This window comes from Podarcis bocagei (assembly GCF_964188305.1).
Source record: "Podarcis bocagei genome assembly, chromosome: 7".
Classification (NCBI taxonomy): domain Eukaryota; kingdom Metazoa; phylum Chordata; class Lepidosauria; order Squamata; family Lacertidae; genus Podarcis; species Podarcis bocagei.
Window position 1 is genome coordinate 59,760,410 of NC_138132.1, and position 13,380 is coordinate 59,773,789.

General features: G+C 41.7%; 1 protein-coding gene across 3 annotated transcripts in view; it reads left to right on the plus strand.

Moving 5' to 3' along the window:
- The window catches only part of ZNF423 (zinc finger protein 423), a 339,629-nt gene that overhangs the window by 216,441 nt on the left and 109,808 nt on the right, over positions 1-13,380 (plus strand). For 2 of the 3 annotated variants that reach the window (XM_081201114.1, XM_081201113.1), the window contains exon 6: positions 8,960-9,049. The exons of the other annotated variant lie outside the window; for it this stretch is intronic. In XM_081201114.1, the coding sequence (XP_081057240.1) occupies positions 8,960-9,049 (90 nt within the window). The remainder of the gene's footprint in view (positions 1-8,959; positions 9,050-13,380) is intronic. 3 annotated transcript variants of the gene reach the window in all.

A 13,380-nucleotide genomic window follows, 5' to 3' on the forward strand; every position in this document is an offset into this window, starting at 1 on the left:
CACGTTCGTGCATACAAACACAGTGGCATATTGGGTCCTGTGTGTCATCCCTAGAGTCTGAACAGACTGGCTGTATCCCTAGAGGAAAGATGTGGGAAACATGTTGCTTTGTTTTCATACCGGGGCCTCTGGGAACATTTCTAACGAAAGAACAGACCCCTTCTTAGTCTGGATGGAAGAGGGCTGTTGGGGAATATGCTTCGAACCATAGCTTTTCAGTGTTGATGAGCAACACACACACACACACACACACACACACACACTCCTTTTAAAATCCACCTAGAGAACAGGAGAGTCCTGAAAGAACTTAGCTGATTGGAGGCTAGTTTTAATTTGTCGAGAAAAGGGATCCCCTCCCTTCTCCTCTTTGAAACATTTTCAGACTTTGGGGAGTCTGCCCAGGAGTATATCAAAAAACTTTGAGCAGTTCTGGCTGCCTCTGTTCTACTTGCCTCCTCCTGTGCTGACCTGGTAATGTTTAAAGTATATTTGTTCTCTCTCTCCCCTTCTCTTTCCCCCCACCCGCTTATTCCTCCCTCCCACCACCTTCCGCTGCCTCTGATGTGTGCTGTCTGTTAGATCCCTCGAAGGATGGGCATGCTCAGTAGCTGGCTCTGCAGGGGGTGTAGAGGACAGCCACACTGCAGAAGGGATCACAGCAGACGCTTAATGACACACAGTACCTTCCGTGCCAGTGGTGGAGGGAGCAACTAAACATAAATGTTTTGGCCAGTGTGGTGTAGTGGTTAAGAGCGGTAGTCTCGTAATCTGGGGGAACCGGGTTCGTGTCTCTGCTCCTTCACATGCAGCTGCTGGGTGACCTTGGGCTAGTCACACTTTGAAGTCTCTCAGCCCCACTCACCTCACAGAGTGTTTGTTGTGGGGGAGGAAGGGAAAGGAGAATGTTAGCCGCTTTGAGACTCCTTAAAGGGAGTGAAAGGCGGGATATCAAATCCAAACTCTTCTTCTTCTTCTTCTACTGACGTGGGAAGCCAACCCATTGTCCATAGTCATGCACATGAAGGTGCTTAAGGGAGCCTTTTTTGTTGTTGTCGTTGAGAAGATTTGTTTCACTTTTGCAAACCTTGGTGCTCCTCGGAATGTGGACATCTCTCTGTCTTGTGCCTGGGTTGTGAGTGTCCTTTTGGCTATGTAAGTGATGCCATTCACAGCTGGAACAGCTGGAGTAAGGGTGGTTGATATTGGTCTTCTTTATGCACACAAGTTGCGATCCTTAAGTGACTCCAACCAAACGAATCTGATTGAATATTTTGGTATAAATGGTTTGACTGTCTGGTAGTAGTCCTGTTGGGCTTCCCAACAGTCATCAGGCCATAAAGATGGTGCAGTTTCACACAAAGTCTATAAAGATTTTAATCCCTGGAGTCTTCTTGCAAGAATAGCTAAATCTGCAGGTTAACTGTTGTATAGAGTGTGCTTTCTTTGAGCAGGAAAAACCATTTCCAAAATCTAACAGTGGTTAGCATGAAGTAATTGCACCGAAATTAGATTAATAATAATAATAGTAATAATAGTAATAATAGTAATAATAGTAATAATAATAATAATAATAATAATAATAATAATAATAATAATAATAATAATAATAATATAGTTCGTCCTTTTGGTGTTGTCAGTTATCGTTTGCAAAGGTACATTCCATTTAAATAGAAATGCTTGAATTAAAGGCCATTCATACCATTTCCTTAGTGGGCTAACATTCCAATCCTAAACACATTTAATAGGAAGTAAGTTGTGGCGCATTTCAGTTTCTGTTTGCCTTCCAAATGCTAATTGACACAACCTATGCATTAATGCATTAATGCATTAATGTATTACTGTATTACCTCAGATTGAATGCATATGCATTACGTGTTAGTAGTCTTCAGGGACACATGTATGTGGTGCCTGTTAAGTGAGAACTTCTTAAGCCTTGTGAATTCACCTGGGGCGGATTGTGAATAGCCCGTAGGGTGCAAACAGTTCACCAAGCTGTCCACCCCACTCTGTCTTTGCACCGCAGAATCTACATAGCTTTTTTGCATTCTCCAATGTTGAGTCTCCAGGAACAATTGAGGGGAATGCAAGATGAGGGACTTATAAAGGACCAATTTATGCCCTCAATTTATATGCTTGTAGGATTTTTGAACTGAGGAAGGGTTTTTTAGCATTTAATGTTAACATTATTCAGAACTGAAGATACTGAGCAATTCTTAGGAAAGCCTCACATTACAAAACTTGTGCACAGGTGTTGCTTCTGTGTAGGAAAGATGCATCCTGGGGCAGTCATATATGACAATCGCATGTCATGTTTTCCCTCTATGTGCAATTATAGTGTCCCAGAATGGGTACCTATAGGTCACATATTGGTTTAATATTGAGGTATGAATGAGTCTTTTGGCTGCACCCACAACTTCTTTGTTCCTCCCTTTATATGAACAAGTGAAGAAAGCAGAAACTCTTAAGTTAGCCATAGTTACTTATTTCTGGGAAACTGGCTAATGGTTTGAAACAAGACAATATATTGAATATGGTTTGAAGTTTGTGTCATATTCTGGCTTTCATGAAGCTGTTAACCATAGTTTCCCAGTTTGGATGAAATGGGAAACTGTAGTTAATTTAAGAGTTCCTTCTTTGTTCAGTCCTGCTCCACAGGGAGGAGTCAAGGGCCTGCAGGTATGCCAGCAAGGCTCTTTCATATTTTTACTCATTCAGCTGAAATATGATAGTCCAATCCAGCCTATAGAGTAAAAAATCTGCAGGTGTAATTATTTGCAAATGACTGGCCATGAGCAGGATTCATACGATATACTGTTTCCAGCAAGGAATTTCCTTCCATATGGAAATATTGTAGCTTTGGAATGGATCCTAAAATTGGGATAGTTAGTCAGTGTTGGCTGGTGAACATTATCTTTGGTTTTATTGACTGTTTATTAAATATCCTTCCATTGTTCCTGGTTACTTCAGCTTCTTGCAATTTTAGAAGCTGCCATTTGCTAAAATAAGTTAATTTTCCTGGAGATATTCATTGATTGTGTCAAATGTCTGAAGAACTCTTTAGTCTAATAGTTGTATGTGGTAGCAGTTGAGGCTGCTGCTTGAAAGCAATAACTTTTGTAATAGCGTTTAAGGCATTAAGGCAGATAAAAATAAAAAGTGTAACAGATTTGTTTTTGAAGTATTACATGCAAATGATCAGCAGGAACATATTTTCTGGACTCCACAGCTGAATGTGTGAATTAATTATGGACACATTAAGAACTCTGAATCTCTCTCCAGTGTTTTTTCTTTCTTTAATGCATATTTCAAATTGTTGCTCCTTTTAAATGTACAGTTTTGGGGGACTCATCACAGTTAGCATACTTTAGTAGTTCATGCAATCTACAGATTTAAATATGTTAACTGAGATCCATAGCGTTGTGTAACGGGTATTATGTTTGCAAAAGGATTTTTGACCTTGTGTTTCTCTAATGTCATGCTGTATTGCAAACTTTTGATGGTGGGAGGAATCTTTGAATCTTTCCTATAGCACGAAGTCACAAGGCGTCCTTTGCCAAGCCATTGTCTCTCAATCACTCAATCTGCAATATGGGGAATAATAATATTTTACAGGGTTCTTGATAGTATTACAGTTGGATAAGGCATGCCAAACCTTTTGAACACTTGAAAGTGCTATACAAAATATTATGTATTACAGTATTGGTACTTTCTGATATGGTATGGTCAAAGGGGAGTGGGGGAAATGGTGAAAGTCCTGCTGGAAGTGCCCAAGCCTTTGGGGTTTTTAATATATTTTGGGTCCTGGCTGTAAACTTTAATGGGATTAGAGTGGGTTGGTTTTCAAATCAAGGCAATTTAAATCATCAATGGAAAAGTTTGACCGAATAATACATTTCACTCAAATTTCTCATTTTGAAAACCATATATTTTTTGAGCTGTTTGACATGTTAATTGGCAGTGATAACAATGCATATACAATGGTTTGCCACTAAGGAAATCCTTTGTACAACTTTAAAACACCACCCAAATCTTTTAGCCATGCAGCTCTCATGCCCTTTGTACTGAAGAATGAGATCTGCTAAATTTCTATATGGCTTTCTGTGTATTCTTAGCAAGGTCACTTTCTTGAAGGCTAAGGACCAAACAGGATGTGATCTCTGACTGGGCTGCAGACACATTGGTTTGGCGACTGTGAGAACAGGATGCTGGACTAAATGGCCTGATCCATTGGCCTGATCCAGCGACCTCTTCTTACGTTCTTTTGTTAAGATTGGCTGTCAATAGGGATGGGCGAGCAAGTCTACAGTGCATACAGCTCATGTTGACCGTACCTTCCCCACCCCTTAACTTAATTGAAAGAGGCAGCTATTTACTGTATATGGAAAGATACAGACAGACACAACTGCCCTCTCTGATTAAAGGAATGGGGATACCTCTTTGTGTAGGACACAGCAGACCCTCCAAGTGTCCCTATTTTCCAGGGATGTCCCTGATTTAGAGAAGCCACCCTGGTTTCTGATTTTATCCCGGAATGTCCCACTTTTCCTTTGGATGTCCCTATTTTCATTGGAGAAATGTTGGAGGGTGTGGAGTTATCTAACTCCCAAGTCGTCTGAAGGCAATTCTGTATAGGGAAGGTTTTTAAAAAAATGTTTAATGTTTTATTATGTTTTTATATGTGTTGGAAGCTGCCCAGAGTAGCTGGGGCAACCCAGTACGGTGTGTGGGGTATAAATAGTAAAATTATCATTATGGAATGGGACATCCCTATTTTCATCAGAGAAATGTTGGGAGGGTATGACAGAGCAATCTGTGCGCATGGTGTTAGGCATGCAGACTTTACTTCTAGCTGTACACATCTTGCCATTGTTCCACTCTGGAACAAAGTTCATTGTTTAAAATATTAACTGTACCACCCAGTCACACTGTGTGTGTTCTTTTCCTGTTGTTATCTGTGCATATTTGTTCAGAGCAAATATTATTTTGCTTTGCTTCTTTATCTACTCTGGGAGTGAAACATAATTTCCCTTAATATATTCAGTCACATTTTCCTTTTTGCATTTTATCCCCCCCATCCCCTTTCATTTACTACTTTGGTAATGGCTGCTCAGTTTCACTGACATTTTTATAGCTGCTATGACAACATTCTCCTTTTGCATGATACATTCATAATCGGCCGTGATCACAGCTTCATATTGCTTCTGCTCCCTCCTAACCACGTTAAGATTCCTTCCAGCCCTCCAACCCAATTTTCATGTGCAGTTGTGATTACACCTGTTTAAACATTTTCCTGGTGGTTTCATATTTGCACATAAATGCAGGGGGTGGGGGAAGGCGGAGTGGCTGATGAAACACCTTTTCTGTAATCAGGTTTGAGTCTTCAGTGTGACGAGTCTGAAGTTAGCATAAGCACATATCTCCATCAATGTGGGATGTTTCGACATCTGCTAACTAGTATGGCAGAGCAGAGACTTTCCCTTAAAGTTTGCTGAGTTTTCTCTTATTACTTACTTTTTAAAAAACAACAACCAAGAATGTGTTAACCTATTCTTTTTTACTTCCACTATTTACTATGAAAATTATGGGTTGCTGGGGAGGATGAGGGAGATGTTTTCTGCAAGTTTCGTTATCACTATCAAAGCTATGTGACTATAAATCATATGTTTCTTCATAAGCCCCACAACTCACCAGCTGGGAAGGGAGGCGGATTCTTATCATGCGGGATTTGCACTGGAACCTGCAAGGGGGAAAATAACTTGCAACTTCTCCTTTGCTAGTTTCCAGCAAGACTTTCTGTTCAACACAGAGAAAAGCAGCTGTGTCTCATTTGTGAAGTTCTGCTTACAGTAAGGCAGATGGGGGGAATCTTTGGCCCTCTGGTTGTTGTTGGAGCTCAGCTTCTGTCAGCCCCAGTCAGCATGCTCAATGAGCAGAGGTTATGAGAGCTGTGCTTCAGAAACATCTGCAGGGCCACAGGTTGTCAGTCTCTGGCTCGAGAGATGGCTACTCTATGTGTCCAGAAAGATGACATAGTAGATCCCTGTTTGGAATGTTTGTAATTCCACAATGTAGGGTGAGAATGGACATTTCTCTCTTGCATACATATACAGTGGTACCTCGGGTTAAGTACTTAATTTGTTCCGGAGGTCCATTCTTAACCTGAAACTGTTCTTAACCTGAAGCACCACTTTAGCTAATGGGGCCTCCTGCTGCTGCCGTGCCGCTGGAGCACGATTTCTGTTCTCATCTTGAAGCAAAGTTCTTAACCCAAGGTACTATTTCTGGGTTAGCGGAGTCTGTATCCTGAAGAGTATGTTACCTGAAGCATATGTAACCACTGTAGGTACCACTGTAGACTTGTATGTGTACCCCGTGCCCCCGTAGCCCACAAGTCTACAACTGCTCTTGAACTGGCAAATAATGAGGTGTCAGGTGGGGAGTTCTACAATAAATCACTGCTTAGCTCTGGTCAAGTGAGGGTACCACAGAGAGATTAGTCTCACCCACCAAGGAAGTCTCCTTGCACCAGTAGGGTAGAGCCCGTCAGGTGATATTCCCTGTCCCCTATAAAAGCCTCTGGGTCACGCTTGCTCTCCAGTCTGAGCAAACAAGGAAACCCATTCTTAATAACTGAGGACCATCTTCTCTGTCCTTCCCTCCACCTTTTCCCTTGTCCCACCCTGTCAATGGTACAGAACAGCCGTAGCCAAATTTGGACGTTTTCTGAGGATGAGGATGAGTAAAGATTTCTTATGTTGCTGTTACAACCATTATACTAAAGCAAGAGGATTTTCAGCCTGCAACTTGGCTGAGCACTCAGCAGCAAACAAAAAATGTTTGGATGCTAGTTATAGACCCGAATTTATATTGTAGTTTTAATTCTCTTGGTGTCAATTTGCTGTATCGTCTTTAATTAAAGGTCAACAGAAATTGAACTGCAAACCTCGGGGAGACTTTAAACTGGTCCTTTAAGCTATGAGGCTGCCTGTTAGAGATGGTCTTTACTGCATTTTTTTTTATATTCTATTGCTGCCAAACTCATTGTGTGCAAGTTAAAGTAGAATGTTGCTCTCGGTTTGCAGGCAAGGGTGGCCAGTGCTTCTGATCAATCAAGGAGCTTTTCTCCTTAGGCAATTTTACTTGCCCCTCCTTCCACTTTCAGTCATGAACAGTTGATAAAGACCTGATGCATGGAGGCTGCTTCATTCTTTCTAACGCTATCGAGAGTTGGCAAGAATTGCCATCCAATTTACTCTTTCGAGTAATTTCAAAACCTGTTTTAACGAACAAAGTGATTTAAAGAAGAAACAGTTGTTTGTAGGGCAGGGAAACATGCCAGTTTAGCCCAAAGGTCATGGCCTTCTGAAGAGTAGATGAAAATCAATGCTAGTTTGCACCACTGGTCATCAGATTTCTCAGAGGCAACCTGCATAGCTAGTTAGAGAAAGCTCTCCTGAAACAGTATCGCTTCAAAGTGCAGCAGCCTGGGTAACTGAATGTTTTCTAATGTGACCCTACATATACAACAAAAACAAGCCCTCTTGCATGTAGAAATCTAGAAACCTTTCTCCCTGGGCTGCTGCTTTTCAACAGCCAAAGGCTTTTTTTACATGAAGGGGCATTCAGACACCTTGATTTGCATGACTGCGCTGTCAGTAGGATGATGCCCACTTTTGGACTTGATAGGCAGGGACTTCATGATATCTTGCCTCCTCTTCCTCTCCTTCAGATCTTCCCAGCCTCCAGTAAGATAGGTCAGCTCTTTATCTTCTCTGGGAGCAAATTTCTTTAATAGTTTAGTCTGTGGGTTTGTTCTTTTTATCCTTGTTTTGTGTGGCATAGTATTGGGGTTGGGAGTGTGTTATCTGGTGAGATTGCTATACTGTTTATTGATATCCCTGGGTTTTTTGTCTTGACATTCTCCTTCTTCTTTCCCAGGAGTGTGTGTGCGTGCGGGCGTGTGTGCACGCGTGCGTGCGTGCGCGCGCGCGCACACACACACAGTTTTAAAAAGTTTATCTCCCTGGTTTTCCCCTTGTATTTTCCTTTTGTTGTTGTCCTTCCCACAGTGGTCTTGCCCTGTGGTAGGGGGCTAAAGCAGTTCACATCAGCCTCTGGCAGCTCCCACACCTACTCAATCAAGCAGGACCCATATTTTGAGGTGCTCTGAGTGTGCTGGTGGTTGTGGCAGGTCCCATCTCCTTAATTTCAAATGGGACTGCCATTTTTACTCGGCACGTTGTTCTTATGTACTGAAGTGGTGCAGTCCTATTGAGGGTTGTACCATAATCTTTCTCCGTGGTTAGGCTCTACATTGAACAAGAGATTCACTATACTTGGAGTGTATAAACAGTTCCAAAGACAAACGCGCTCTGAACAGAAGTGTGGGAGAAAAGCTGTCTGCATATAAAAACAGCACATTTATGTTGGCATAAGGTTTTGCAGGCTAGAACCCACTTTCTCAGATGCTAGCACAACACTAGTAGTCTACGGAGGCTTATGCTAGAATACATTTGTTAGACTTTAAGGTGCCACAATACTCTGTTGCTCTCGCTGTAACAGACTTAAACAGCTATCCCCCTGGAAAATATCTACGTATAGTTTGTTTTTTGTTTAAAAATGCCTGTCATAAACTTGTAAACATCATGGACTGAAACTTTAAAATACATCCAGAATGAGAAGGTAAGAGGCTACTGCATGCTGCATTTATCAGTTACGTTTCTCCACCACCACCCATAGCGAGGGCTCTGGGGTCTTTGTTTCCATATCTGAAATGGATGACGACTGAAGCGCAAGGAAACCAGTAATGGTGTTTTTCATAGGCCTCCTCCCCTAACCCAGTCACTTCCGCATGCCTCCTCCTCTGCACCCTTTCTTGGTTTTGTTTTTGAATTCACCCATGAACAACTCCTTGCCTTGTGGGGAGGAGTTGAGTGTCTCTGCCTCCTGTCTCCTGTAGGTGCAGCCCCAGCCCCAAATGGTGAGGCCTTGCATTCTTTTCCAGCTCCTGGATTACTGGAGAGGAGGATTATGAAAAATGCTATTACAGGTAGGAGATGTAACATGGTATTCATGTTTAAAAGAGCCCTCAGACCATTCTCCCTTCAAAAGCAAGCATCGCCATAATCTTGAAATGATTTTTTTTTTAAAGTGGACCCTAAAACGGTAAAGGGCATTTCAGAGGTACAGATCCTAAGACTCTAAAACTCTTTTGCTGCTATGGGTTGGACCTAGTCATGCATTCAAATATGACCAGCTCTGGATCACTCTGCATCTGTAGTCTTAAATACATGTTAACAGGACATTTTAGTTTGTGTAGCATTGTCAGTTAGCTTTAAGAATAGCGTGCTGTTTTTATATGTTTTGAAATGGGAGATGCTAAAATGAAAAGCTTCCATGATGAAAGTGTTGTACACACAGACACCTACACCTACATCCTTTCTCTCTGTGTGGTTTGGCTGATATAAAGAGGTGGCATGGAGAAACCCATTCATGTTTCACACACACACACACACACACACACACACACACACACACACACACGAGTACACATTGCTCTGGGACCCAAGGTACCTTTATGTGAGCATTTAAGAATACAAGAAGAGCCACACTGGATCAGGCCAGTGGCCCATCCAGCATTCTGTTCTCACAGGGGCCAACCAGATTTCCATGGGAAGCCCACACTTGCACAAGGAGAAGGGGGTGGTTTCTGCTGCCCCCTCTTGTTGCAGCCTCCTGCACTCATAGCCATGCTGTTCCGAATGATCCCTCAACCCCTCCTCAGGGGCAGGGTGTGTGGGTGCAAAGAGAAGTGGGAGGATGTGAGAGAGCCACTTTTTATGACCTAAATTTAATTCTGTTAGTAGAAGAGAAGTTAAGATCCAAGGCAAGTCCATGACCTTTGTGCATTTTCTCTCGTTTAAATAATAAATAGTCACACACCTCCCCATCCTGGAACAGCTATAACTTCAGGTTTAAGTTTGATTCATATTGCAGAGCCAAAGCAAAACATACCCAACTGCACCATACCATGTTGCTGAGTTGTTATGTAACAAATGTGGATTTCTACTAGAATATTGAAAAATCAATTGAATATTTTTATCTGTTCCCCCCCTCTCTCTGTGTTAATGCATCTTTTAAAAGCCACTAATTACTTATATACCCAAAAGTAAGAAATGTTTAAAATATACAGCCCAGCAGTTAAATATGTTAATAGGGAATTATTAAAGAGAAGTGTGGATTCTTGTCATGAGCCTTAATAGTTCCTCTAAATCTGTTTTGATTTATTGAGTCAATGTGGGAGGCATTAATATCTCTTGTCACAGCCTGTAACTCTTGCAGATTTTCCAGGTTTCAACTTAGGGTCCACTTGGAGCTATTAGTCTCAAATGGCGCAAAGAGGGGTTCTGTACTTGAGCGCCAAGCTTTTCCTGCCAAAAGCCCTTAGGAAACCATTGGTTTTAACCCCCTCCCATCCAAAAAGCAAACCTTGCTGCACCTGCAGAGTAACCTAGGTCGGGGGAAAGGGGTTTTTAAGTGCAAGCCAGGGGTTTTAAATAAGCATCTTACATGTCACCCCATCTAACTAAAATATTTAGTGGCTCTAAAACTCCCACTGGTATTGGAGGCTTTGACTCTTTTGCCCCTGGAGAGGGTCTGGTACTGGAAATCCTCGTGCTTAGAAATACCAACATGAACATTTCTCAAATCTTTGAAGCAACTGCCCTCTCAGGAGGTGCTTTGGCTTGCCAAAGTTTAGGCAACATAGACAGTTATGCTACTTTTATAGCAAGCACTCAGTTTTTCATGGTTATCTGCACCTGGGAAGAAGAAGAAAAGCCTCGATTTCTTTCAATTCTTCATCTCCCTTTCACTGTGTAATACGAACAGAAGAACTCACTGCAACATCCTGGACACAGGGTGGAGTTGATATTGTTTGTACAGTCTCTCTCTCTCTCTCTCTCTCTCCCTCTCTCCCCCCTCCGCCGCTTGTAGGATGAATATGTCTTCTGTTTTTCACATTATTAGACAGTTCCTAGAAGACATTGGTTAATTTACATTAGAGAAGTTCTGAAACTGAATTGCTGCATTAGTTGCTTACTTTCTCGATTAAAACATCTTCCTTGATGAAAGGGCAGCTTAAATGAAACTGGTAAATGTCCAGGTTGGGTCTTAATTGGGTACAAACAAGGTGCAGGGGTGTACTGGTACATTTTGAAGTGCAGGAGGTCATAATGAAAGCCCTCATAGCCAATGGATTAGGAGTCCAGTGGATTAGGATTAGCCAAGATTAATATAATAGTGTGCTGTCAAGGGTGGTGTGTTGGTTAGGATCTGGGACTTTGGTTGTAGGGACCTGGGTTCACATTCCTGCTCAGCTGTGAAGTTCACTGGGTATGCTTGTTCCAGTCACTGTGAGCCTAGCTTATCAAACAAAGGGCTCATGTGCCCGGCCAGATTTGTTGTCCAATGCCCCCTCTCATGTTTACATCATCATCAGATGACAGCATCACTTCTGTTGTAAACAGAGAGGAAAGTACCCTGGTTACACACTCCCAGGTTGCGTCTCCACTGATTAGGAGGCTCCTCACTGTGGCTTTCTGACCCCTGTAAAAAGTTTTGTCTTTTGACTCCACAGCTTTGAAAATCTGAATTTTCTTCATGTGAGTGGATTAAAAAAGATTGGGTTCTTTGAGTTGATGGAATGATTAAATATTTGTCTTGTTTAGCAGGTGCATGAATGGGAAATGCAATTAGAATGATGAAAAATACAAAAAGATCACACTGGGGAAAAGACGTAACAGTATACTGGGAGATGTATCACAGTCACAGTCTCTCTTAGAAAGAAATACAACTAGAAGACATTTCCATTTGAGTGTCCAAACGCCTATAACACCCCCACCCACCCCTGCTGTACTTTTCAAGAAACAAATGATGTAGTGCATACATTGTAGTGCAAACAGTGAGGAGTCAAATAGATGAGAACACATATGACCCTCTTGTTTTATTCAATGTAGATTCTCCATTGGGACATGACAAATGCAAGCAGTTGTTGTCCATTTCTTTAATCACATGTATGGACTTAAACAGATTATAGCTCCCATCTCTCCCTAAACTGCCATCTGGCAGTCTGTTTTTCTTCTTTACATGTTTGCTCTCCCCTAACCCTGGAGGAAATACAGATTCTTCCCTTGATCTCCAGGCATGGTCTACCAAACTTTCTTGCTCCACAAGGCAAGTATGCTGCCTAGTTGCAAAGATGGTCTCTGCAGACACAGAATCTTCTGGCCGACACTGATTTGTCAGGGATGCAAATGGCCAGATCAATGACTGATGGGAAGTTTACAAGGCTATTAGCCACAATGGTGGTGCTATGCCTCCACGGTTGGAGGCAGCAATACTTCTTAGAGCAGGGGTCAGCAAACTTTTTCAGCAGGGGGCCGGTCCACTGTCCCTCAGACCTTGTGGAGGGCCAGACTATATTTTGAAAATAAGAATAAAAATGAACGAATTCCTATGCCCCACAAATAACCCAGAGATGCATTTTAAATAAAAGCACACATTCTACTCATGTAAAATCACACTGATTCCCAGACCATCTGCAGGCTGGATTTAGAAGGCAATTGGGCCAGATCCAGTCCCCAGGCCTTAGTTTGCCTACCCATGTCTTAGAGTGTTATTGTGCTTGGGTCCTGCTTTTGCCTACTAAGAAATCATTGCACCATGACCCAGGGCCTGGCATTGCCTCTTCTTCAATCATGCTAGGCAACCGAAGACCAGTAGCTAGTCAAATACTTTTGGAAAATAAATTACTTTTAGAAAGTCAAGGGGATTGGTGGGGAATGCTGCTATTCAGATTTTAGGACTTGGGTAATGACACCTCTTCTGAATAATTTAAAGGGATTCCTGGAAATAACAGATTTGGAAATGGTGTCAACTTATTATGTGTTGCCAAAATTTCTGCAGCTTAGAAGGGGGGAAAAGGATTTCATTTCCTTTGTTGCATTAGTTTTTTGTTTTTGTTTTTTAAGAATTTAGGACATGGCAGTAATTATGAATTTTTATTATAGGTGTGCTAGAAAAACAAATGTATGGCATTCAGTTTGTGAGGAAATTCATAGTGGAAAGACTGCATGCATTATTCTCTTTGGGCTGTATGCAGCCAAATTACACTCCAAGTAGAACCATTGAAATTAACAGACCTAAATTAGTTACATATATTATTTTCAGTGGGTCTATTTTGACTTGGACTAACAGTGGCTGCAACCCTTTAATTTAATATGGATTTGTGGTATTTGCTTATGTGCATAGTATATAATAACAGTCAATATATTTTTTACGTGAATAATTATTACTATGGAGAGAAAGTAACTAATTCAG